Genomic DNA, 23,499 nt, shown 5'->3' with positions numbered 1-23,499 from the left:
TGAAAAGAGGCAGAGGCCCAGGAAAAGAGGGAAGGGGAAGAGAGAAAGAAGGTCTGAGAGAGGGGAGATGAAATGGGATGGGGAGACACTGATAGCCAGAAAGGGGCAGAGACAGAATGAAAAGAATGATGGAGAGGCGGGAGGAGAAGGGAGAAACGACAGTGGGGGCCAGGCAGCTGGAGGACAGGAGAGGGGCAGGGAGTCAGTTTGTCAGCTTTGGCAGGACACACAGACGTAGGGGGTGGGGGTGGCGGCCAGCAGGGCCCGGCCAGGGCCAGGATGGACAGGAGACGTGGGGTGGGGGCCGGATGCCCACGGAGGGGCTCTCCCTCCCTGACTCAGCCTCTCCGCCCACCCCAAGCCCAGAACTGGGGGCGGAGGGACAGGCGCCTCTCAGGCACCTCCAGGTCTCAGCTGCTCCTGCCGGGGGTGTGTCTCTCGCCACCCCTCTTGAACAGCTCCACCTCTCTCAGCTACAGACGCTCCTGTCTCCACCATCTGACTAACCCTAATTCTGACTCAATTGCTGTCTCTCATCACCTTTTTTTTTATTATATAACAAACTTACGTATGGCAAAGTATATCACAAACAAATTTAATGATCAAATGATAGACTGGTGAAAAAAATGTGCACCTTACCAAGGGCTGATCCCTGTGTTTTGAAAGAGCTCTTACAACCTGAGGGCATAAACACAAGGAGTACCTGAGAGACTGAGAGACAAACCTCCATTTCTCTCCTCTTCATGTGAGTCTGGCTGGATCACTTGCGGCCACCTCCGGGAGACGGGATGGCAATACCGAGAGCATGTCCTGCACAGGACCACTGTGATGGTTCAGGGATTCAGTACTGATCACGCATCATCACTGTAGCAATGATGATCACGTATCATTCGGTCCCGTCAGTGTGTAGGACAGTGCCTAGTGCAGGGAAGGAGCCCAAAGGCATCAGCTGCTAGCCTCCTCGACAGCTAACTCTCCTTCAGTCTTTCCATCTGAGCAGTCTGTCGGTGCACCTGCTCACTCCTGAGCAGCCCTGACGTCGGCCAGGCAGGCGAGTTGAGTCTCTAGGACTAGTGTGCTTCTAGACCTGCGTTTCCATCTCTGACGGCAGCACGGCCGGTAGTAAGTAACATCCTTCTGGGCTTCCCTTGACCCATCTATGAGATGGAGCTGAGTCCCTAGTCCAAGGCGTCAGGCACCTTGCTCAGGCCTGGCACAGACAGTACTGCTCAGTAACCGGACGTTTCCTTATTTAAGTCTCTCCGTCTGAACGTCCCTCGGCCTCCATCCAGCTTTCACTTTCTGTGTCTGGCTCTAATTCTGGTTGACCCAGAGGGCAGAGGTCAGGCCCGGGGGGTCAAGAGTTGTGGCCCCGGGAGGCCTCGGGGTCTTCTCCTCACTCTGGGCCGCATGCCCAAGGAGATGCTTTGAGGGTCTTTCAGGCTTAGCCATGGCACGATGCCACTATTCCAGCTCACAGGAGAGGTCCCTGGGCCCCACCTCTCTGACCCTTGGCCTTTGCCCTCCCCCTCCAGCAGCTGGCCCCTTCTTGTGTGTGTCTACCGGGGGAGTATGAGCTGGGTGTGGGGGCATGGGAAGGCGGGACGCCTGGGTTCCCACAGGCCGGTGGCTGAGTCACCAGGCGGCCATCTGGCTCCCATTAGCCTGGGGCGGCGGGGGGCTCCATGAGGCGGGCCCTGTGGCCGGCTGGGGGGAGGGATGCTGGGGCAGGCTGTGTGTGTGGGGGATGACTCAGGACCCATGATAACAGCCTGTGCGTATTTGGGGAGTGTAAACAGGAGAGGGAGAGGGAGGAAGTGAAGGAAGGGAAAACTGTGGCCGGGCAGAGGGGGGGGTGGGTGGGGGTGGATGGGAGAATCCCCCCTCCCCACCAAGCTGGCAGGCCCATGAACCCCAGTGCTGCCCCTGCCCACCTCTCAGAGGCCTGGGTCCCTAGGGGGAGGTGAGTGCTGGTGGCCACCCCTGGGGTCTCCCACCTGCCCACAGTGAGGCCACATTACTCAGCAGTCAGGGTTCTGCTGCCCACAACAGTCAGGTTGAGGGGACACTGAAACTCAAGAGAGATACAGGCTGAGAGACAGAGGGACAGAGACAGCGCAGAGGCCGAGAGACGGAAATGTAGGGCAGGGAGAACCACAGACCCAGAGAGTGAGGCCGAAGGAGAGATGGGAATGTAACCGAGACAAGGAGGCATGACAAGACGTCAGCAGAGAGGTGGAGGAAGACGGGGGCAGAGACCAGGGAGGGAGGCAGAGAGCCGCTCTGGGGCCAAGGGTCAGCCCCACCCTGAGTTGGGCACTGGGGTTACCTGGCCGGCTCCAGTTACGAGGCCCAGCTGGCCCCAGTCAAGGGCTGGACGTACATCCTGGACCAAGGCACAGAGAGGGGGAGAAAAAAAGAGAGAGGAAAAAGAGAGAGGGAGAGAGAGACAGAGAATGAGAAAGAAACAGAGGTAGGGTTCAGGAAAGAGAAGGAAAGCAGAGTGAGGAGGGAGGTAGGGAACTCAACACAGAGGGGAGGGGCTGTCTGAGATGGGACAGGATCCAGTGAGGCTTGTGGTGTGGGGTGGCTGCCCTGGTGCCCCCTGGAGAAAGTCACTGGGCCGGCCTGTCATCAGCTGCCTTGTTGGGGCGGTGCGGGTGGGTGGCCATCAGTCCCCGTCCAGCTCTGGGCTGGGCGCATCCTCAGGCTCCTCCTCATCGAAGTACCTCTCCTCTTCATCCCGAGCCACAATGTCCAGGTTGTCGAAGTCAGGGTTGTCATCCACGGTGCTGCAGGGGGAGGGGCTGTCAGGGGCTGGCTCTGCCTGGGGCCCCAGACACCCCCCTCTGCTTCTCACCCTTTGGAGGAGCTGGGGCCTAGGGACCCCTGAGGCCAAAGGCCCTATATTGGCAGCAGTAAGTTGGAGCTAACCCCTGGAAGGGGATGTTGGGTCTTGCAGGGCTTCAAACAAAAGCCAACATTTTCCAAATCAGAGATTTTACATAAAGACTTCGGTTTTTTCTTGAAAAGCTGGAAGACGTAGTGACACACGGGCCCACGTGCCCGAGGCAGTGGTTCTCAACAAGGAAGACTGTGACCCCCAGGGAACATTTGGTGATAACTGGAAACATTTTGATTGTCACAACTGGCATTTAATGGGTTGAAGCCAGGAATGCTGCTCAACATCCTGCCGCACACAGGACAATCGCCAACCCAAAAGGTCCATGGTGCCGAGACTGAGAAACCCTACCCTAGGGTGACAAGTGATCCTAAACTGAGGATCCCTGGCTCTGTTCCAAACCCTCCCACGGCTCCCATCACTCACTCTAGTGTAGGATGCCCTGCCCGATCGGCCCCACCACCTCTGAGGACACCTCCTGTCCCTCACCCCTTGCTCCAGCTACCCCAGCCACCTTGCTCTTCCTCCGTGCAACCTCAGGGCTCTTGCACCTGCTGTTCCCACTGCCAGGAATGCTTTTCCCCCAGATATTTATGTTGCTTACCCCTCACTTCCCGCAGGTCTGTGCTCAAATGTCACCTGCTCAGAGAGCCTCCTTGGTCACCTCACTCTGCCCCAGACCCTGCTTTATTTTTCCTCATGGCCCATCACCACTAGATCTAGATGCTTCTTTGCCTTTCTCACTAGAGTGGGACCCCCTCAGGGCAGGGGACCCTCTCTGTTCGTTTTGTTCCCTGCTTTGTCCCCAGAGCCTGGATACTCCCACATGTGGGTGCTCAGCACGTGGTGGCTGAATACAGATGAGGGACCTGTAGGGCTGTTGCCCAGTAGCTGTCCCCCAGAGAGGGGACAGGCTTCGGTCCCCACCACTCCCATTCCTCATGCCAGGCCCGATTTCCTCGTGGGCACCTGGCTTTAGGAAGGCAGTGGTGTACTTACTGAGGGCTCCCCATGGCCCAGGCACTCTGCTCACTGCTCTGTGTGGCAACTCAGGCTGAGGCTCCACCCCAGCTGGAAGTGATCAGCCAGACTGGCCTCCAGAGCCGGGGGTCGGGTCGGGGAGGGATGGGATTCCACATCAAGCCGGTGATGCTCATCCCCCATGCTGCCTGTGGCAGAGGCAATCATGACCCCCCTTCTACTGATGAGCCCCCGAGGGTCCCCTTGTTCTTATGTCCTCGGGGCTGGATTTGAAACAGGGCCCTCTGCTGCCACACCGGGTGTTCGGGACCACAAGGCGAGACTGCCTCAGTTGATAAACCCGTTTATCTTTGACTCTGACACCTCACTCTCCTATTCAAAGCAGGGGGCCCATGTGCCTCGCCCCTGGGTTAGAGTGGAGAAATTAACCACCAGCACTGCAGGGTCGCCCACCACGGGCCTCTGCACACTAGGCATTCACCCTGCCAGGGCTTACTTTCTGCAGCACGAGGAGGTCTGGGGTCCTGGGGAAGAATCTGGGGTACCTGGGGGCCACTTGGGAGGCTTGGGGGTGGTGGCATCCTACCAGGTCACCACCACTTACCGGATGGAAATGCTTCAATGTCTTATCAACACTGAGCTGAACGTCAGCCCTGCTCCTTCCCTTCCTCCCGGACGAGGGGACTGAGGCTTTGAGATGGACAAAGCTAGGTCCAGGGTCACCCACTGATCTTTGGTTGTTGTGAAATCCTTAGGCTGTCTGACTCCATGGCCCATGACCTGGAACTGTTCTGGGGCGTTCTAGCACCACCAAAGGTGGCCCTCCATGGAGGCGCTTTGGATCTGGCACGTAGCCGAGGGCTGTGCGGTGCTGCGTTGGGGGATGGGGAAGTGGGGACACAGGAGTACCTGTAATCAAAGTCCCCGTCCTTCCCGTCCAGGAAGCGCTGGTGCATCCGGCTGGTGAACTCTTCCCGCAGGATCAGCCTCTCTTCCGAGTCGGGGACCCAGGCCTCCGAATCTTTGCCGGGCCTCTGGTCTGTAGGGGGAGACACCCACGGTGGGGGGAGGAGTGTGAGGGGGGTTCTCAGGCAGGCGCTGAACACGTGCCCACAGAGAGCTGTCTCCTTTGTGCTGAGTGGAACACAACAGTGACCAGGATGCCCCAGTCTGTGCTCTCCCGGGGCACACATCAAATACGTAATGACTGTAGAACCAGGCTGTAGACTAGAGTTAGGACCGGACACCTGAAGGATGGTGAAGGGAAGGCATTCCTGGCAGAAGGAACAGCACGAGCAAAGGTCTGGAGGTGAGGGATCACTTGGGGCCTTTGACGAGTGGGGACAGAGATGCTGGTGAGGTCAGGAAGGGCCGGTCACACGGTGGGGGTAGGAGGGGGGTCAGGCCAGGCAGGGGAAGGACGTGATGTCTCCTCTTGTGGGTGTGGTCCAGCCTGGTGCCATGGAATGGAGACACACAGGGCCAGGGCTGTGGTGTCCGGACACTGGGGTCTCCCTGCTGCTGGCTCTCACCTTCCTCGTCACTGTCCTCCTCCTCCTCCTCCTCCTCCAAGCAGGCCTCCTCCTCCTCCTGCTGCTGGAGCAGCCGCTGCTGCAGCTCCCGCTCCTGGTAGGACTGGAGCAGCAGGTCGGAGAGCGGGCAGGCGGGTGTGCCGGGGGAGCCGGGCTTGGGCGGCTGGTGGGCTGGGGCACGGGCACTGAGCTCCTCCTGGGTTAGGTATTGCCCAATATACTGCTCGTACAGCAGTGGGGCCCGGAACCGCATCTGCTCGTCGCTGAAGTACTCGCCCCCTGCACAGACGGGGACAGGGCAGGCGCAGAGTCAGGGGCCTGCAGGTGAGGCAAAGGGCTGGGCATAGAGTGAGCGTGTCTGAGCAGAACTCTGTCCATGCATGTGTGTGATCATGCTGGTCCACAAGTGTAGGTGTGTGTGCACATTCAGGTGTACAGGAAAATAGGCACAGATGCCTGACATTGTGTGGCCACAAGGAGTCATGCATGTGTCTGAGCATGTGTGCATGACCAGGCCTGTTTCTGCACGTGTAGTCACGTATCCAAGCACAAGTGTGTATGCACAGTCAGCCCCGTGTACATCCTGGCCCTTGAGGCACTGGGGTCTGAGGACCCTGTACAACTGTGCCCGGGCAGGATTCACAAGCTGCTGCCCATCAGTCTGTGTGCACCAGCACACACCTATACGTCTTCCCGTGTGGTCAGCACACTGCCCATGGGGACCTGTGTCTCTGGGAGCCAGCGTGCAGGATGTGGCAGGCAGGTGCATTGCGCACAGGAGCCAGCGTTGTCAGTGGTGTGTGCCTGTTTGTTGAGCCGCGGTCTGGTTGGCAGTGTGCACACCTGGATACGCCTGCACCGCTGGGCATGTAATGTACATCCGTGTGGAGCTGGAATGTGTGTGCAGAGGATCAGGTAGGGCAGTGCGTCTGCCCAGCTGTGGGTGTCCCTGGTGGTCTTCTAGACCCCAGATCTCACCTCTCTTCAGACGCTCCTCTGCAGCCACCCCTCGGGTGGGCCTGGCTTCCCCACCACCCCCAAACCCGGGTCCTTTGCATCTCCCCTGGCTGCTTGTTCCTGGTCGCTCTGTCCCTCAGGCAACAGTCAAACCTGCCCTGGTCCCTCCCACCCACTGGTCCCAGCCCTGCCTTCAGAACCCAGGGCAAGAATCTGCCTGGAATCCTGGCCTCGGTAGCACCAAGCTCTGTGACCATTCCCGTCTTGCCCTCTATCTTAGCCTCTCTCTTACCCCCCATCACTCTGTTTATGGAGTTTCCCATCAGATTCTGTTTGTCTCCCTCCTTCTCCCTGTCTCTGACTGTCACCCCCCCGCCCCCAACCGGGACTCAGTTTTTCCTTCTCCTCCTCTGCCCGTCTCCACCCTGTCTCTCTTGCTTTCTCAGTTTCTGGCCCCCAACCCCACCTCATTCATTCATTCATCCTCCCTCCTGTCTTCATCTTTGCTCTCTGCCTGTCACTGTGTCCCACTTTTTCTGTAGCCCTCTCTCTATAGCCCGTGACTTCTCCCTGACCAGAATCTTAACTCTCTGCTTCATCTGCTCTCATCTTTTAACTTTAGTTCTGGTGTCTTTGGTCACAGAGACACTTGTAAATATGTCACAGTTAAAAAGGTATCGATGCTTCCCTTCATGGTTTTCACGTGTGTGTCTTGTTCAAGGCCTTGCATCCCCAGGGTCATAAACATGCTCCCTAGGTTTCTGTCAATGCCTTGTGTATGGTGTACGGTAGGAACTAGTCTTCCTGGGGGATAACCAGTTACCACAGTGCTGGGTGCTGTGTCCTTGGCTCACTGATCTGAAATGGCACTTCTGTCACCTATTAAATTCTGAACCTTCTCACTGCCTGTGCCATTCTCTACCTCTGGGTCCCTGTTTGTCTCTACCTATCTTGCCCCATCAGTTCATATTTCTGTCTCAGTCTCTCTGTATGTCCCTGTCTCAAAACTTATGTCCCAGGATCTCTGTCTGTGCTTCTGCTCTTGCATCCTTGTTTCTTCCTTCCTCTGCCGTGGTCTCCCTCCCGCCCAGCCCATTGCCCCCACACCTTGGATGAGCTCTCGCAGGGCAGCATAGCGCCGGTTACGCAGACGGGTGCGTAGAGTGCGGGGTCGGGCAGTGCCCTGCCGGGCCACCTCGGCACAGTAGAAGTCTGCTCGGTGGTCACCACGCAGGTGGCCAAAGCAGGCCAGGTGCTCCTCGCGGAGGCCCGTGCGGAAGCGCTCCAGGAACACCAGCGGCTTCTCATGGTACAGCTGGCCCAGGATGGCTACCTTCTCCCGCTCGGTCAGGTCAGGCTCACCCTGCTGCTGGCTGCACACGGGCAGGCGGCTGGCAGCCACGGCGCGCAGCATGGCATTCACCGCTGGGTTCTCGGCCCCAGGAGGATCATCGTCCAGGGTCCTGGGCATTCCCTCTGCTGCTTCCACCTTGTCCTGGGGTCTCGATGGGACCGACGTACAGCTCAGCTCTCCCCAGTGCCCAGGATTGGGCTCCGTGCAGTCTGTGGGGAGGGGGAGATCTGTTAGTCCAGGGGTGGGAGTGGGGGAAGAGAGGGCGGGTAGAAGGGACTGGGTGCTCACTCACTCACTCGTTTCACATTTACTGAGCACCCACTGTATTCTGGACACTGTTCTAGGCCCTAGAGATACCACAGTAAGCAGCAAGTTGACATTTAGGGGGAGACACAGACAATTAAAAACACAATCACTGAAAACATATAGTGTGTTGGGAAACATAGAGTGTGTGAGGTGGTTGTAGGAGCCTTGTAGAGCAATAAAGAGGGAAGGAGGAGGGGGCCAGCCCCATGGCCTAGTGGTTAAGTTTGGCAGGGTGGGCTTCAGCAGCCCAGGTTCAGTTCCTGGGCACAGACCTACGCCACTCAATGGCGGCCACACTGTGGCAGCAACCCACATACAAAATAGAGGCAGACTGACGGAGATGGTAGCTCAGGGACAATCTTCCTCAGTGGGAAAAAAAAAAGGGGGGGGAAGGAGGAGGGAATGGGGGGGTGCCTGCAATTTTAAATGGACTGTTAGAGAAGGCCTTGCCAAAAAATGACATTTCAGTAAGACCCGAGGTGGTGAGGTGGTGAGGGACTGAGCCATGAGATTTCTGGAGGAAGAGATCCAGGCAAAGGAAACAGCCAGTGCAAAGGCCCTGAGGTAGGACTGTGCCTGGTCTGTTTCCTTGGTCCCTTACCACCTCATTCATTGATTCACTCAATACTTTGCCTTTCCACTTGTTCACAAAATCATTAATACATTCACTAACTTGTCACTCACTCATTCTCTCCTATTCATTTACACATCCCTCCAGCCACTCTTCAGCATCTCTAAATCTAAACAAGGCACCGAGCTCGGCAATGCTAAAGGTCCATGTGAGGGATGCAATCCAGCTCTTGCCCTCAGGGAGCACCCAGTCTGACAGGGGAGACAGGCCAGGTCAAAGACAATACAGGCACTGGTAACAGGAAAGCTGAGCACCAGGCAAACCCTGTGAAAGCTGTTTCTCAAAAGTGGTGGGGAGAGGAGCAAGGCTGCAGCAAGCAGGGAGTAAGTGAAAACAGATGGTACAGACACTTCTTAGGTAGCTTGGCTGGGACGGAGAAGAGAAAGGGGTGATGGTTACAGGTGCAATGGGTTTCAGGGAGGGTTTTAAGCACTGAGGCAAGAGAAGACTGAGCTGGACTGGTGCAGGAGGTGATAGGAGGGCGTGGTTAGAAAGATGCTCGGGAGGCCGAGTAGACAAGCCATGGGGCGGAAGGCCTGGGAGGTGAGGGGGGCATCCAGTTAAGTCAAACTGTCCCTAAGACAGAGACATGGATGAGGAACAGGTTTAGGGGAAGATGCTGAGGCCAGTTTGTGACACGGAATGTAGGACGGGCCCAGGGGACATGTGAGGAGAGGCATCTAAGAAACTGCTGGTACATGGGACTAGAGACTTCTCAAGAGAGAAGTGCTGGGCTGGGAACAGAGTTATGGGAGTCGTCTGAGCCAAGACAAGAGCTAAAGCGGAAGAAAATGAGAAGTTTTGGGGAGGGCAGGGAGGGAGTATGTGAGAGATGAGCAGAGAAGACAGGCTAGGAAAGAGCCCTGATTGGATGGGGAGAAGACACTCTTGTGAGGGAAGCTGTGAGATGCTAAATAATGCCCCCCCTCCAAAGACAGCTACGTTTTAATTCCTGGAACCTGTGAATATTACCATATATGGCCAAAAAAAAAAAGGGGTCTTTGCAGATGTGATTAAGGATCTCGAGATGGGGAGATTATTTTGGATTATGCTGGTGGGCCCTAAATGTCATCACAAGTGTCCTATAAGAGAGAGCTTGAGGGAGATTTGAGACACACAGAGAAGAAGGCATTGTGAAGAGGGATGGAAGCAGAGATTGGCATGATGGGGCCAGAAGTCAAGGAATGCCAGAAGCCACCAGCAGCTGGAAGAAGCAAGGAATGCGTTCTCTCCCAGAGCTTCTGAGGAGGCCCTCCCCGGTCCTGCCTTGATTTCAGCCTAGTCATACTGAGTTCCGGGTTCTGGCCTCCAGAACTGGGAGAGAATAAATTTCTGTTTCTTTTAAGCCGGCTAGTTTGCAGTAATTTGCTACAGCAGCCACAGGAAGCTAACCGAGGCCGAGCAGGAGGAGCCTGAGACAGGAAGGAAATCAGAAAGAGCGGTGTCACAAAAACCATGGGAAAACTTTCAAGAAGGATGGAGGGGTCAATAGCATTGAATTTTCCAAGTAGCCAATAAAAGTCCTAGGATATTTTTAATTGTGTGATATGGGCGGAATGGGATTTTGTCTATGTCCGATGAGATTCTTTCACGTTTAGATGCAAATACTTCTCAGACTATAAAGATTATTAGTATTACTGCAGTGAGTGAGATGAAAGAAGAAGAAAAAGTAAGAGAAAACAGGAATGGGGTGACTCAGTTTAACTACACAGGGAGATCATTGGGACTCCAGTCAGAGCAGCTTCGGAAGGTAAAAGTCACCTGCAGCAGGTGGCAGGTGAGGAGATGGCGACAAGTGTGGAGGACTCTTCGGAGAAGGTAGACAGTATCTTGTAGGCAGCATGGGATTAAACGACAGATTATTTTAGGTTAAAACTTTTTTTTTTTTAAATTATGGAAAACGTCAAACATGCACAAAAGTAGAGAGTATATAGTAACCCCCCATCCCCACCCCAATACCCAATATATCCATCATCCAGCTTTAACAATTACCAATTCTTGGCCAGTGATGTTTCAACCAACTTCCCAACCACAGCTCACCCTACATGGGATTACTCTGAAGCAGCGGGACGAATTTTAAGACGAGCAAAACGAAAGCATTTTAGATATTGATGGGAAGGCATGAGAAGAAATAAGGAGATTGAATACGCAAAGGAGAGAGATGGGGGAACACAGAAATGGATTAAAGACCCTGAGGGGGCCGATGGGACTGTGGACTTTGGGGAAGGAGAATTAGAATGGAAACGGGGAGCCGTTAATCTGGGATCAGCAGAGTTTGCAGGGGACAGGAGGAGGAGGGGTGGCCTGGGGCAGGGGAAGGGTCAGTTTGACACAGGCAAGCAGGTAACCTGAGAAGCGGGGTTGGCTCGGACAACGGGAGAGGTAGCCTGGGAAGGGGGAGAGGATTGTGTTAACCTGAGGGTTAGCCCGGAAGAAACTCGGTTAGCATTGGACAGGGAAAGGGCTGACTGGAACCTGGAAGAGGTTAATTTCGGGGGAGGGGACGGGGTAAAGGAGGTCAGCTCGCAACAAGAGAGGGTTTAATCTGGACAAAGAGGTGAAAGGGACAGGTAAAGCCGAGGGCAGGTGTCCCCCAGAAGAGTCCTTCTTCGCGCTCAGGGGAATCATTTCCCAGCGACACACCAGCCGCACCCTCCCGCCGCCTCTGCGTGGTCAGGACCTCACCTTCATCTGGTTCTCGTGCCGCCGCCGCAGCAGCAGCCACGGCCTCCATCGTTATGCTCTACGACTTGTTAACCGCCGCGGCGAGCTCCGCACCTCTACCCAGAGCCCACGTCCTCAGCAGACACTTCCGGCAGAGCACACTCCCGGGGCCGGGTGCTCCGCCGCGCTCGGAACCAAAGTTCCGGGCTAAAGGCGGACCTCCCTTTGCGCATGCGTACTTCCCTCGGGTCCGGCCTGTCGCAGCCAGGAAGGAAAAGGACTCCGGGGTCAGAGGGGCATTGCTGCCGTCTCCGTCTGAACTGCTACAAAATTGGAATACTGGAGGGATCTGAACCATTGTTCAACTTCTTCACTGCTGTGACTCCAGAGCCCGGTATGGTTAACTTTGGGATGGATGGTTGAATGACCACCCTCCACGGCCTCTGAGAGTTTGTGCTTTGGTTTGTAATTCAATCTCCTTATTTCTTCATCTCAAAGAATATTTAGGAAGCCTTGTCTCCTGCTTCTGTCATCATACCCAGTCCTTGGCTAGCATGAGATGGGTGGTGAGATCAGAGATAGAACTTCCCACTTTGTGTTCCCAGGAACTGGAGAGTCTGCACACTCGGAGGAAGACGATCCTGGTCCTGATTTGCCCTAGGTGATGGGGGACTCACGTTCAGATGTGTGTTATCAACAGAGTAAGTGAACGTCACCAGTGACTACCCTAAGTGGCCAGGGCTCTGATGGACCCAGGGGCTGCCTGCCCCAGCCTGAGTCATGGAAGGCTTCTTTCTGGGAGGAGGGGGCGCCCAAGCTGAACCTGAAGGATGAGCAGGAATTAGGATAAGAGGAAGGGAGGGTAGGGAAGGGTCTCAGGCAGGAGGATGGGTGAGGCAAAGCCCAGGAGAGGAGGGCAGGCATGGATAGTTCTGGTTTCTCCAAGGACTTCAGTAAGGTCAGAGAATTGGAAAGTTCTAACCTGAAGGCCAGAGGATTTGAGAAACTTGCAAATATGCAAACTTCCATGTACGTGTGCATTTTCCAAGGCATTTATAGACTCTAAAATGAATCTTTGATTCCCCCAGAATGAACCACTGATCTGGAGTTCAAGTGGGGAGCAGCAAAAGACGAAGCCAGTGAGGTCACCAGGGGCTAGGCATGTGGGGCCTCATAAGCTGTATTAAGTAGCTTGAGCTCCTTTATTCCTAGGGGAGCGGGCAGGGGGGCATCAGGCTAAGGGACTGGAGCTAAGGGAGATCTGTGAGGAGGCTGGTGCAGTAATCCAGACACTGTGGCCTGGAGCAGAGAAATAACTTCCCGTTTGCATTCCCAGGATAAGGGATCTGGAAGAAAGTGGCTCATTGTCACACTGGATAGGTGGGGGCTACACTTAGATTACCAAGAGAGGCCAGCAGAGGGCGCCGTCGCCCAACACATGGACCTGCAGGCAAGGGGCCTTCCCAGAAGAGGACCAGAGGGCCTCCCCCAGCAAGGAGAGGGAGGCACTCCAGGGTGCCTTTTAGCTCAACTAGCCACCAACCCTGGCTCCATCTCATGTTCAGACGCCCCACCCTTGACCTCAAAACTAGTTGACCTTCCTCCTCCCTTTTATTGTAGCTTGTGTTCCCTCAAGGCTCTGAGATACTTCCAGTGACAAGAAGGGATGGCACCGAACTGGCCACTCCTATCCCCCAGCACTGTCCCTCACGAGGGGCCAGAACAGCATGTCTGGAGGGGATGAAGAAATGACTCAAGTTGCTAGGGAAGGAGAATGGTAGGAGGATGTAATGAGTCTTTTATTCTGGCTCACTTCTATTTTTAAAAATTTCCCTTCTCCAGGAAGCCCTCAGCGCACCACACCCACCACCCCAGGCTCTCACAGCTGACCACTTGATGCTTGCACTATTTGACAAAAGGTGTCATCTTTGGACTGGGAGCCCCATGGGGGCAGGATCCAGTACTGCCTTGGCCATGCTGTCACCAGCATGGTCCAGAAGTGGTGAGGAGCAGAGGAAGTACCTACCACCTATTCGCTGGATAAAGAAGCTTCTGGAATCCCTGCTATCCTGGACCCAGGAGTGTAGACAGGAACTGTCCTAAGTCCAGCACACAGGCCAGGCCTGAGGTGGATGGGCAGTCACACCCAGTGATGACCCCCAACAGTCCAGCCTTGGTCTCCACTCCATTGGCCCTGCCTCACATTCCACCTAGGGACCTGTTCCATGCCTTCTACTCACAAATTCCTGAAGGGATTTGGGACTGTGAGTGGACTGAAAGGGGCAGGGACCAGAGAACCACTTTAAAAATGAACTTTGTTGTTAGTGCCGTTGTGTCAATTCCAGCTCCCAGCGACTCTGTGTACAGCAGAGTGGAACCCTGCCCGGTCTTTTTGTACCACCCTCTCACCTTCCAGCCCTCTATCAAATAATGCTCTGCTGCTATTCATAGGGATTTCAGGGCCAGTATTTTCAGAAGTGGGCGGCCAAGTCCTTCTTCCTAGTCTGTCTAGTCTGTAAGCTCTGCTGAAACCTGTCCACTGTGGGTGACTCTGCTGGTATTTAAAACACTAGAGACATGGCTTTAAATATTGTGGCAACATGCAGCCACCACGGTATGACAAGGACAGACGGGTGGTGAGGTTCCCTGACTGTGCAATGAACCTAGGCTATGGTGGTGAGAGCACCGAATCTTAACTACTAGACCAGCAAAAGATGAACTAGTGGATTTTAAACTGAGGGCCCCAAGTTTAAGGGGGCCATCCCCAGCACCAAAAATGGGGCCAGGCACACCAATCCCTCAATAAGTGTTTAATGAATGAATAATGTCCCCTTGAGAAGGCCCGCAACCCCAATTAAAGGCCAACTGCAGTAACACTTTAGGGTTTCAACCCTGCTTCCTTCCCGCTAGGAGGTGCCATGTGATTTATTGAAAGAAAACAAAACAAAACAGGGCAAACACATTTCTTAATAAGTGCAGTTTGTTAAAATCCTGTTAAAACATATGGGTCAAGGGGAAGTGAAAATAATCAGGGGATCACTGTAGGAAAAACCTTTAGGTCTGGCACCTGGGAGACCTCTGGAGAGCTGACAGTGGGAGAAACTTCATGTTCTGAAGGGAAGGAGCTCTTCCCCCGACCTCCCCTTCTTCCCTCTCACCCGCTTAATCCCACCAGAAACTACCAAGACGCCTGGAATAAAAGGTTTCAAGTTCAATAATCACACTCTCTCCAAATACAAAAAGCAGTTACAATTCAACTCAACACAGAAGCTTGTGTGCAAAGTTACGGGAAACTGAGACATCGTATAAAAAGTTAGGTTAAAGATGATTCTGTGGTTTTGTTTTGAGGGTGTGGCTCTTCCTCGGTCACCTGAACTCAGCAAAGAAATGGTTATCCTGATGAAATACCAACAGCCGACCCACAGTAAAAACGGACAAATTCTAAAAATTAAAAAAAAAAAAAAAGCATAATTACCAAAAAAATATCTGCCACTGCTTCCTCCCTCTGCATTTTGCTTTTTAAACTTTTTTTTTTTTAAGTTTTTGATTTTTTTTTAATCCTGAAAAGTAGACAGTAAAACAGCTCCTGGAAGAATTTACAACCAACTGCATGAAGGTCTGGGAAGCTGAGGGGCTGGAGCAGGGCTGGGACGAGTAGACAGGAAAGGGTCCTCCCCTCAGCCACTGTAGCCTCACTGTATGACAGAGGGAGAGGAGGGGTCTTTAGTCAAAAAGGAGGAAGAGGAGGAGGAGAAGGGCGGTGGGGGGACAAACAGAAAATAAAAAAGGTCATTGTTGCCTGTTTGAATTCAGAGAAAAATGCCTGGCCCTGTGTGGGAGGAGAAGCCCCTCAGAGGGGAGGCAGTGGGCTGGAGGGAGGCAGCCCTGGGGTGACCCGTCCCCCAGCACCACGGGACCCGGTGGGGGTAGACGAGGGGGCCGAGGTGGGCGCTGGTGGAGGAAGCCGGCAGGGGCCTCCAGGGCACACTGGCTACTGTGTGCTTGTGCCCCCCTGTGTGTTCCCGGAGTAGCTCCCATAGTCGTAGTTCCCGTAGTATGGCGGCCACTGGCCCTGGTTCTGATAGTACTGGTTCCACTGCTGGGCATACTGGGGAGAGAGAAACCAAGAGCTCCAGGTTGTCTTTCATCCAAATCCACATTTGGCTCCTCCCCTGATCCCACTCTTGCCCAGGGTAGAGATGGGTGCAGTGACAACAGCCGACAGACTGGCCCAATAGAGAAATCAAGGTACCCCGGGAGGACAAGTGACTGACCTGATGCCACATGGGTGGGCAGTTAGGGACTGAAACCCAGGTCTCCTGGCTTGCCAACCTAATGCCCTTTCAGGTACAGCTAGAGACCATATTCAAAATACTTAATAATAGGTCTGGCAGCCTAATACTAACCAATCAGAATGGACACTGGCCGTGGTGCTGAAGGAGGATTTGGAGGCCCCTGCTGTGCCCTTTGCTTGCTGCACTGGAGACGGGCTAGGATACCAGTTACTTAGCAGCCAGTGCACAAACGTTCATCAAATGGAATGGCTATGCCAGAGGAATGCTAGCCTGAGGCCAGCAGGCTGCCTATTTTTTTAGGCATAAAAAGAAGCTCAAGTCTGGGAATACACATCCATGCAGGGCCCCTGGAAGTCTCTCCACGCCAATGCCCACCCCCACCATGGGGCACCTACCTGCTGATACTGGTTATAGCTGGGCTGCGGATAGGTCTGTGCAGTAGGGGGCGGTGGTGGGGTGTAGGGGGCCGGGTTGTAGCCACCATAGCTCCCATAGTTGTAGGCAGGTGGTGGTGGAGGTGGAGGTGGTGGGGCTGTGTAGCCCTGGCCGTAACCTCCCTGGTTGTAGGGTGGCTGGCTGTAACTCGGCTGGAAAGAAGGGGAAAAACCAGGGCTCTGTGAAATAGCCAGCTCAGCGGGGATGGAGGAAGGGACTTTAAGAGCAGTAGGCCTACAAAGGAAATTCCCTGGTGGAGGGTGTTACAGGGCTGAGGAGGAAGTGCGTCAGCTCTGACGTGGAGGACAGGCTAAGATGTGTCCTAGACTCTAACCCCAGCTCTGGGACCCTGGGGGAGCAAGGCGCACAGCACCTCTTGAAATACCAGCTGCTTTTTCTTTTTTCCTGTAAAATGAGAATTACAACAGAACTATCCCTTCAGATTGCCTTGTGGATTCATTAAGCTGTGTGCACAAACCACTGGGCACTCAATAAGTGGTAGCAGTTGTTAGGGGAAGAGCTGCTGAGAAAACAGTAGTGGCAATTTCCTAAGCACTTTCCATGTCCACGCTGCATCATTATCTCATCTAATCCCCCAACAACTCTGTGAGGTAGTCCCCTTAGCCTCACTTTACAGAGAAGGAAGCTTAGACTCAGGGAGGTGAAATCACTGGGCCCAAGTCACACGACTAAGTGGCAAAGCTGGGACTCAACCCCAGGTCCCCCTAGTTCCAAAGCCTTGCCCACAAAACTGTAATGCCACCCGTCCCTCATGACAAACCTCAGAAGTGAGTTCTACCAACAACTCTAGCACTTTATGAGGAAAATGAGGTCCAGAGAGGTGAAGCTGTTTGCCCATGGTCACAAAACCAGAACATCGTGGGGCTGGGGTTTGAACGTGTGCTTGCCCAATTCCTGTTCTAGGAAATATTCTGGTTATACCAGGACTGGGAACCATTCACCTCTGTCTCCTGGCAGCTGTTCCCAGGCCTGGCACGTGGAAGGTGCTCAGGAAATGGCTGTGCAATAAATGGAGACTGCTCTGGTCAACAGGGGCCTGTGCATACCAGAACCTGAGCACTGGGTTCTGAGAACTGGAACTGAGCCTGGATTCACTCTGGAGTGAAGCTCTTGGGGCAGAGGGCAAGTCCTCAAGGACCTTAGGGGCTGTCTCCACATCCTGAAGACAAGCAGGCCTGCCCCTTCCAGCCTGGGCAAGGGGTAACTCCAATCGACTGCTGTTTTTGGGGATTCAGTGAGGCCAGTGACAGAGCCAAGAGAAATGTACTTGCTGAAAGGGACCAATGCTGACAGTCCACCCCCTCTGAGGAAGGTGGGAGAACAGGTAGGCTCCTGATTTACTCTGGGTGTGGAAGGGATCTGGGACTAAGGTCTGTCCCAGTCAAAAACACTGCCAGGGAGAAAGACGGGCAGGGGTGGAGGTAAGAGTGGCGACCTGTAGCCGGAGCGTGTGCTGGTGATTTCCCTGGCCTCACTGGCGCACACTCTCACCTGTGGAGGGCTGTAGCTGCTGACGGTGGGGGTGCTGGTATTGGCGCTCGAGCCAGGGATGTTGCTGTTCTTGTTGTAGCTGCTGGCCCCTGGAGGGTTCCGAGCAGGGCTGTAGCTGGGCGGCGGTGGTGGCTGCTGTGGTGGTGGCTGTGGTGGCGGTGGCTGCTGTGGTGGTGGCTGTTGCTGGGGAGGCCGGTTGTAGCTGCCTCGGTTGTTAGAGTTGTTGTTATCCCGGCTGTTATTACCCCAGCGGTTCTGGTTGTAGCCACCACCTCCACTGCGGTTGAAACCTGTGTTGGAGCAACCAGAAAAGAGGCCTTGTCCCTCTCAACCTGGGACCCTCAGGAGCTGGGCTGTTTTGGTGACTGCTGTGGCCTCAGCATGGCCAGGGACAGAGCAGCAGCTCAGTTTAAGTGAATAAATAAAGCACCCGCTCTGGGCTTCCCCAAACCCCTGGGCGTTCCACGTGCAACCCTGATAATACTCGGTCATCACTGTCTGCTGACAGGTTTGCCTTGCTCACTGGACTGAGAGGCCAGGATCAGGGCTGCCTTGGTTTCTACTGTGTCCCCAGCATCTCCACAGCTGTGAAACAAACTGGAAGAGATGTTGGGGAAGAGGAATGCTAAGCCCTGGGGCAGTCCTCTTCAGGCTTGGCCAAATGGGCCAGCCTCTCCTGAGCTCTTATGCAGCTGTTTCTTTGGCTCAGAACGATTCCCTCTTCCCCTGGCCAATGGATCTTAGCTGAGACATCAGCGTCTCAGAAGGCCTTTCCTGAGCCCTGCTCCCCATAGGCTGGATCAGGTGTCATCTGAGCTCATAGTACCCCTGGGCTTTCCCACTAAGCCCAGAATCCATCTGGACTGTCACTACAGGAGGTGTGTTTGTGTGGGTCATGGCTGTGTCCCCAGAACTGTCTAGCACAAGACTGAAACAGAGTAGGGCATGCTTGTTAAATCATGATCATACACTACTTCAGAGACAGCAGAACTTAGTGACTAAGAACTTGGGACACTTGATCTCAGCTCTGGATTTAACTGGGTAAATCGTGGGCAAATCAACTTCTCTAAACCTGTTTCTCCATTTGTTTTCAAACCAAAACAGTCCCAATGTTTGTCTTGCACCAGGTCCTGAGCTGGGATCCAGGACTTGCAGTAAGCTTGGTCTGGCCTCTCTTCTCAAGGAGCACAAGGTAAGATGTAGGTGAAGATTCACAAAAATGACAGCAACGTGACATACAAATGGGCAAGGGCTTGAGGAACAATGCCCAGGGGAAGCAGGACAGTGGCAGAGTTTCCCTGAGGTCCCAGAATCTGACTCATCTTGGTTCTCTATCAGAGTTCAACTGACTGCTGATGCCAGGGAGACTTCATCTGCTACCTGAATAAGGAGTCACAAAGCAGAACCCTGACCTGGGAACCAAAAGTAGGGAGAGCTCTGTGTGAGATGTCTCACCTCCTCGGTAGTTGCCTCCTCCACCGCTGCCTCCCCCTCGGTTCTGGAAGCCTCCTCGGTTGCCCCCGGGGGGGCCCCGGTTGTCATAGCGCTGGAAACCACCGCCACCCCCACGGCCCCGGAAGCCACCGCCGCCTCGGTTGTCAAAGCGCTTTTCAGGGGGTGGTCCAGCTTTGCGGCCTTCCTCGTTGTATTGCCTCACCAGCTTGTCTGCTTCCTCCCGTTGTAGCTCAATGAACAGCACCTCGTCCAGGAAGTCCCCAACGTCTGGTAATGTGAAGTTGGCTAGGAAGAAGGGAGGGCCCCAGAGGGAGGAAAGAGAGGGGGTCAGTACCTTCAAGACACTGGCCTGCTAGAAGGGAGAGGCAAAATGGTCCGGAGTAGTGAGTGACAGAGGTGAGACAGGGGCCCAACCTTGGCCTTTCTGATAAAGACCCTCTCCTCCCTTTTTTGAAGAGCTGGCTAAGTCCCACCAAAACAGTGTGTATAAACACTTCCTCCAGCCTCACCCCAGGGAGCAGGCCAGGCAGGTAGAATCACCACCCCTATTTTTAGAGCAGTCAACTGAGGCTTGCTCGTCAGCCCACCCAGTGGGTGCCAGAGGCAGATGACCACGCAGGTCTCTCAGCGTTTGCTCCCACACACCCTCTCCCTCATCCTGCCCTAGCCCCATCCAGTCTGAAAAGTCTGCCCCAGAGAGACATGGGCAGCTTTTCCAGTGACAGTTGAACTAGACAGAGAACGGACAAAGCAGAAGCAAAGAACAAACGAGATCAAAAAGAATAATCAAGGAGTTGGGGAGAGAAAAATCATGTAAGGGGCTTTTTCTCTGAAGGACCCTGTTGTGATGTCCCTCGGGGAACAGCTCATCTCCTACCTTTCATTTCTAAGACCGCGTGATCTGGGACATCCTTCCCTTCCTCGTCGGTTCGCTTTATTGTTCGGTCTTTTAGGTCCTCATCAGTGGGACAAATTACAATAGCTTTGCGCTGGAAGCCTTCAAATGGTCTCATTTTTCGTCTCTGGGCTGACCCATAAACATTTGTCTAGGGGTAGGTAACAGAAGAGGCAACAGACAGTCCGTTATGAGTTGGTTTTTTCCTCTGTGGGGTATTATGTAGGCCAGGGACTGAAAAAGGATACTAGTTCTCCTAAGCAGAGAAACTCAGGAAATCGCTCTTCTTCACTTTTAAGAGTCTTGAGTCCACTGTCAGAAAATGAACTGACCTGGGAAAGTGGCTGATGATAGTCACAGGACAAGAGATTCCTGATGGCTGGGCTTTGCTTTTTGATCCTATTCGTTCCTGGTACTACACCTTACAAGCTGCCCCCATTCTAAAAGTAATACGCGCTCATGGTAAAAAATTCAGAGTACGAGCTTGGAAGTTTAGCGTAAGAATCCCTTCATCTACCTACTGCCAGTCCGACTTCTCAGAGATGACCTATTTTGAATTTCTTATCTAAAAATATGTGTGTGATTTTTAACATGAATGGAATCATACTATGCACACTCTTCTGAAGTCTTTTTTCACTTAATGTTTCTCTAACATTTTTCTGTGCCAGTGTTCTCTTTTAATGGCTGCATAACATTTATAGAATGGATGCCATAATTAACCAGCCTCTTATCACAGTTGTGTAGATTGTTTTCATAAACACTGGGGTTCTTTCATTCCCTCAGTCCTCTCAAACATCAGCCTCACACAAGCTTCTAATCCAGGAGCCTGACAAAGCAATAGCCTGGGTGTTCCCAAGTGCAGCTCTGCTACTAATGTTCCCTTCTCTTGCTCTAGGTGTTGGGCAGCTGTGTCCTGGCCTGCTGCTGTTACGGAATAGTGCTCTAGGAGTCATCTGATGGAGAGCAGTACTGACAATAGCTTCCATTTATTGAATACCTCCTATATGCCAGGCCCTTTGGGACTGGGGTCCAGATTTGTTGGACCCCAGGTCTCCAAGGACTCAGCCTGTGCACCTGAATCACCTGGATACTACTGAAAAAGACAGCAGCCCAAAGCCCACTTGAGATTTCTCAAACCCCAATCTCTGGAGGTAGGACCCAGGCACCTATATGGGTAATCACCCTATCCAAACTCACATTCAACAGAACTGGAGTGATGAGGAATACCTGCATTTAAATATTTTTAGTGGCTCTGACAGGGACTGAGGGGAGAAGCCGCAGAAAGGAAGAATAGTCTATACAGGGGTGCACACAAATAGACAAAAAAGTGGTATATTTTGAAGACACAGACTGGCAGGGTGGCAAAAGCCCAAGATCAAGTCCCGGTATGGCCACTAATTCACTTGGCCAATCCCTATAGTTGCTTCATCTGTAAAATGGGGATGAAAAGCCTCCCTTCTGGGGCTGGTGATGACTGAGCGGAAGAGGACCACAAAACAACTGACCAAACGTGAGGAATTCCTTGAGTGGGGGCTATGTGGCAGGCTCTAGAGCAGGAGCCACCCTGACTGAGGCAGGCAGTGTGAAGGAGGATGGCTTGGCAAACCTTGGCTCTAACCTGATCTGGCCACGTCACACCCGTGTGGCCCTGGGTGAGTGACTTCCACTCAGAGCCTCAGCCTACTCATCTGTAAAGTCCACTTACTGCATATTTACTGAGTCTCAAGCCTTCAAACGGGAAAACAGTAGGAATGCCATATGGTCGTTATTAAGACTGAAGGAATTCATGTGAGTAAAAGCCCCTGGTTAGCCCAGGGCCAGGCTCACAGCCAACAGTCAACAAATGGGAGCCACTGTTGATACTGTCGTCACTGGGTGGGGTGCCATGGATATTCTTACTGTAATGTTGACTTGAAGCAACCCAGACCAAGCGAAGGTCAAACTACACCGACTACCCAGCAGAAAGGCAGGGACAGTGAGACAGGGTGGAGAGAACACAGGCTTTGGGGAAGAAGCTCAGGGTTGAAATCCCAGCTGTGCCCTCTACTATTTGTGAGGCTGTAGACAAGTCACTTAATTAGTCTGAGTCTCAAATTTCTTCATCTGAAAGACAGGGATCACACTGCCCTCCTCCTGGCTCTGGCAAGGATTTGCAGATGTGAAAATGTCTGGCATGTAACAGGGGAAGAAGTCAACACCCACGGAGTGGATCTGAAAATGTGGCCGAGAGGACTGACACCGTCCTAGGAGAGGCTTCCCAATGGAAAGGACCAAGGAAAGTTAAGTTTTAGGAAAATATGAGGCATAAGAAATCCTCTTCCAAGACACAAGGGACAGGAAGCTGGTTTGTGGGTGCAGCTGTTCTCTAAACCAACCAGACCCCCTGGCCCTGACACGCATACCAGGCCAAGAAGTTTGTCCCTGTTCCCTAGGGAAAGTGTCCCAACCTTCACGGAGGAGGAGGAAGAGGGTGTGTACGGTAGGAATATACAGGCTGTGATCTGGGCCTTGAGCACTGGCCCAAGAAGAGGTCTTGGACCACAAATGGTTTTTAAAAAGCATATCAGATTACAGAAGAAAAGTCAAGTCCTTCTCCCCACTGCTCTTTCTAGACTCCATTCCTAAAAGTAAAGCAGAAGGTAGCATCTGGTCACAGGAAGATAGAATTTGGCTTCCTCCAGTTAAATAATGAGGTTTTCTCCTGGCACAAAAGCCAGAGTAGGTGTGTGCCAGGGTAAATGTGGCCCCAGACCATTCTGTGGACAACCCAGCCCATTGTTTAACCATAAGAAGTGATCCTGGGGGCTGGCCCCGTGGCCTAGTGGTTAGTTTGATACTCTCTGCTTCAGCAGCCCAGGTTCGGTTCCTGGACGTGGACCTACACCACTCTTCTGTGGCCGTGCTGTGGCAGAGACCCACATAAAAAATAGAGGCAGACTGGCACAGATGTTAGCTCAGGGAGAATCTTCCTCAGCAAAAAAAAAAAAAAAAAAAAAAAAAGCAGCAGCAAAAAAGAAAACAAAGGAAAGAAAAAGAAGTGATCCCATTTTGACTCCTTTGAACCCTGAGGACATGGGTAAACACCCCCTGAAGGTTTTCTATGGAGCACACCTACCCTGTCACTATCCAATGAGGGGACAGAGATGGGAAGCAACACTGCCAAGAGGGCTGGTCCCTGGAGCTGCACAGGATGGGATGAGTGGAGGTGGAGAAGACTAGACTCAGAAATAGCAAGCCTCTGTCCTGGGAAGTGGCTAGACTCTGAGGGATGGCCCCTCAGGCACTTTGGAAAACTGAGGTGCTGAGAACCTTCCTGGCGATGGTTTTCAAGACTGCACCTCCCTCCCCTTACTCCTCGGCTTGGGGAAGGGAAGAAGAGCATATAAACCGTGCCAGCAGAAATGCAAATACTTGGCTTTCCTGGAGGAAAGGGAGTTAACTGCTGGTGGCTGTTGCCACAGCAAACACAGTGAGGTCAGAGCCCGTGCACCGGCCCAGCACTGCTGTGGTCACTGGGGGCTGCTTGCAGCTGTTGCTAGGAGACCAGCACAACAGCTAGATCAGCTTTTCCAGCTGTGTG

General features: G+C 53.4%; 2 protein-coding genes and 2 long non-coding RNA genes across 9 annotated transcripts in view; 2 read left to right on the top strand and 2 right to left on the bottom strand.

Annotated features, from left to right (window-relative positions):
- Positions 1-579: 579 nt before the first annotated feature.
- Positions 580-11,487, bottom strand: CCDC97 (coiled-coil domain containing 97). The gene is made up of 5 exons (XM_008537610.2): positions 11,349-11,487; positions 7,480-7,935; positions 5,416-5,694; positions 4,793-4,922; positions 580-2,792 (listed from the first exon to the last, which is right to left on the bottom strand). Exons 1-5 carry the CDS (start codon positions 11,395-11,397, stop codon positions 2,672-2,674), a joined length of 1,035 nt encoding a protein of 344 aa, XP_008535832.1. The 5' UTR covers positions 11,398-11,487; the 3' UTR covers positions 580-2,671.
- Positions 11,488-11,518: 31 nt separating this feature from the next.
- On the top strand, positions 11,519-15,176 carry LOC103562528 (uncharacterized). Its single transcript, XR_547691.2, has 3 exons — positions 11,519-11,721; positions 11,933-12,028; positions 13,170-15,176. It is a non-coding gene; the product is annotated as an uncharacterized lncRNA (long non-coding RNA).
- HNRNPUL1 (heterogeneous nuclear ribonucleoprotein U like 1) overlaps positions 14,524-23,499 on the bottom strand; it is a 35,441-nt gene continuing 26,465 nt past the window's right edge. For all 6 annotated transcript variants that reach the window (XM_008537609.2, XM_070557866.1, XM_008537606.2 and 3 more), the window contains exons 11-15: positions 19,902-20,070; positions 19,025-19,309; positions 17,570-17,859; positions 16,018-16,209; positions 14,524-15,435 (exon numbers count right to left, since the gene is read on the bottom strand). In XM_008537609.2, the coding sequence (XP_008535831.1) occupies positions 15,319-15,435; positions 16,018-16,209; positions 17,570-17,859; positions 19,025-19,309; positions 19,902-20,070 (1,053 nt within the window). In that variant the 3' untranslated portion in view covers positions 14,524-15,318. The remainder of the gene's footprint in view (positions 15,436-16,017; positions 16,210-17,569; positions 17,860-19,024; positions 19,310-19,901; positions 20,071-23,499) is intronic.
- Positions 18,653-19,810, top strand: LOC139073500 (uncharacterized). The gene is made up of 2 exons (XR_011522302.1): positions 18,653-18,761; positions 18,908-19,810. It is a non-coding gene; the product is annotated as an uncharacterized lncRNA (long non-coding RNA).

Source organism: Equus przewalskii, chromosome 9 (genome assembly GCF_037783145.1).
Source record: "Equus przewalskii isolate Varuska chromosome 9, EquPr2, whole genome shotgun sequence".
Classification (NCBI taxonomy): Eukaryota; Metazoa; Chordata; class Mammalia; order Perissodactyla; family Equidae; genus Equus; species Equus przewalskii.
This window is presented reverse-complemented; position numbering and strand designations above follow the sequence as displayed.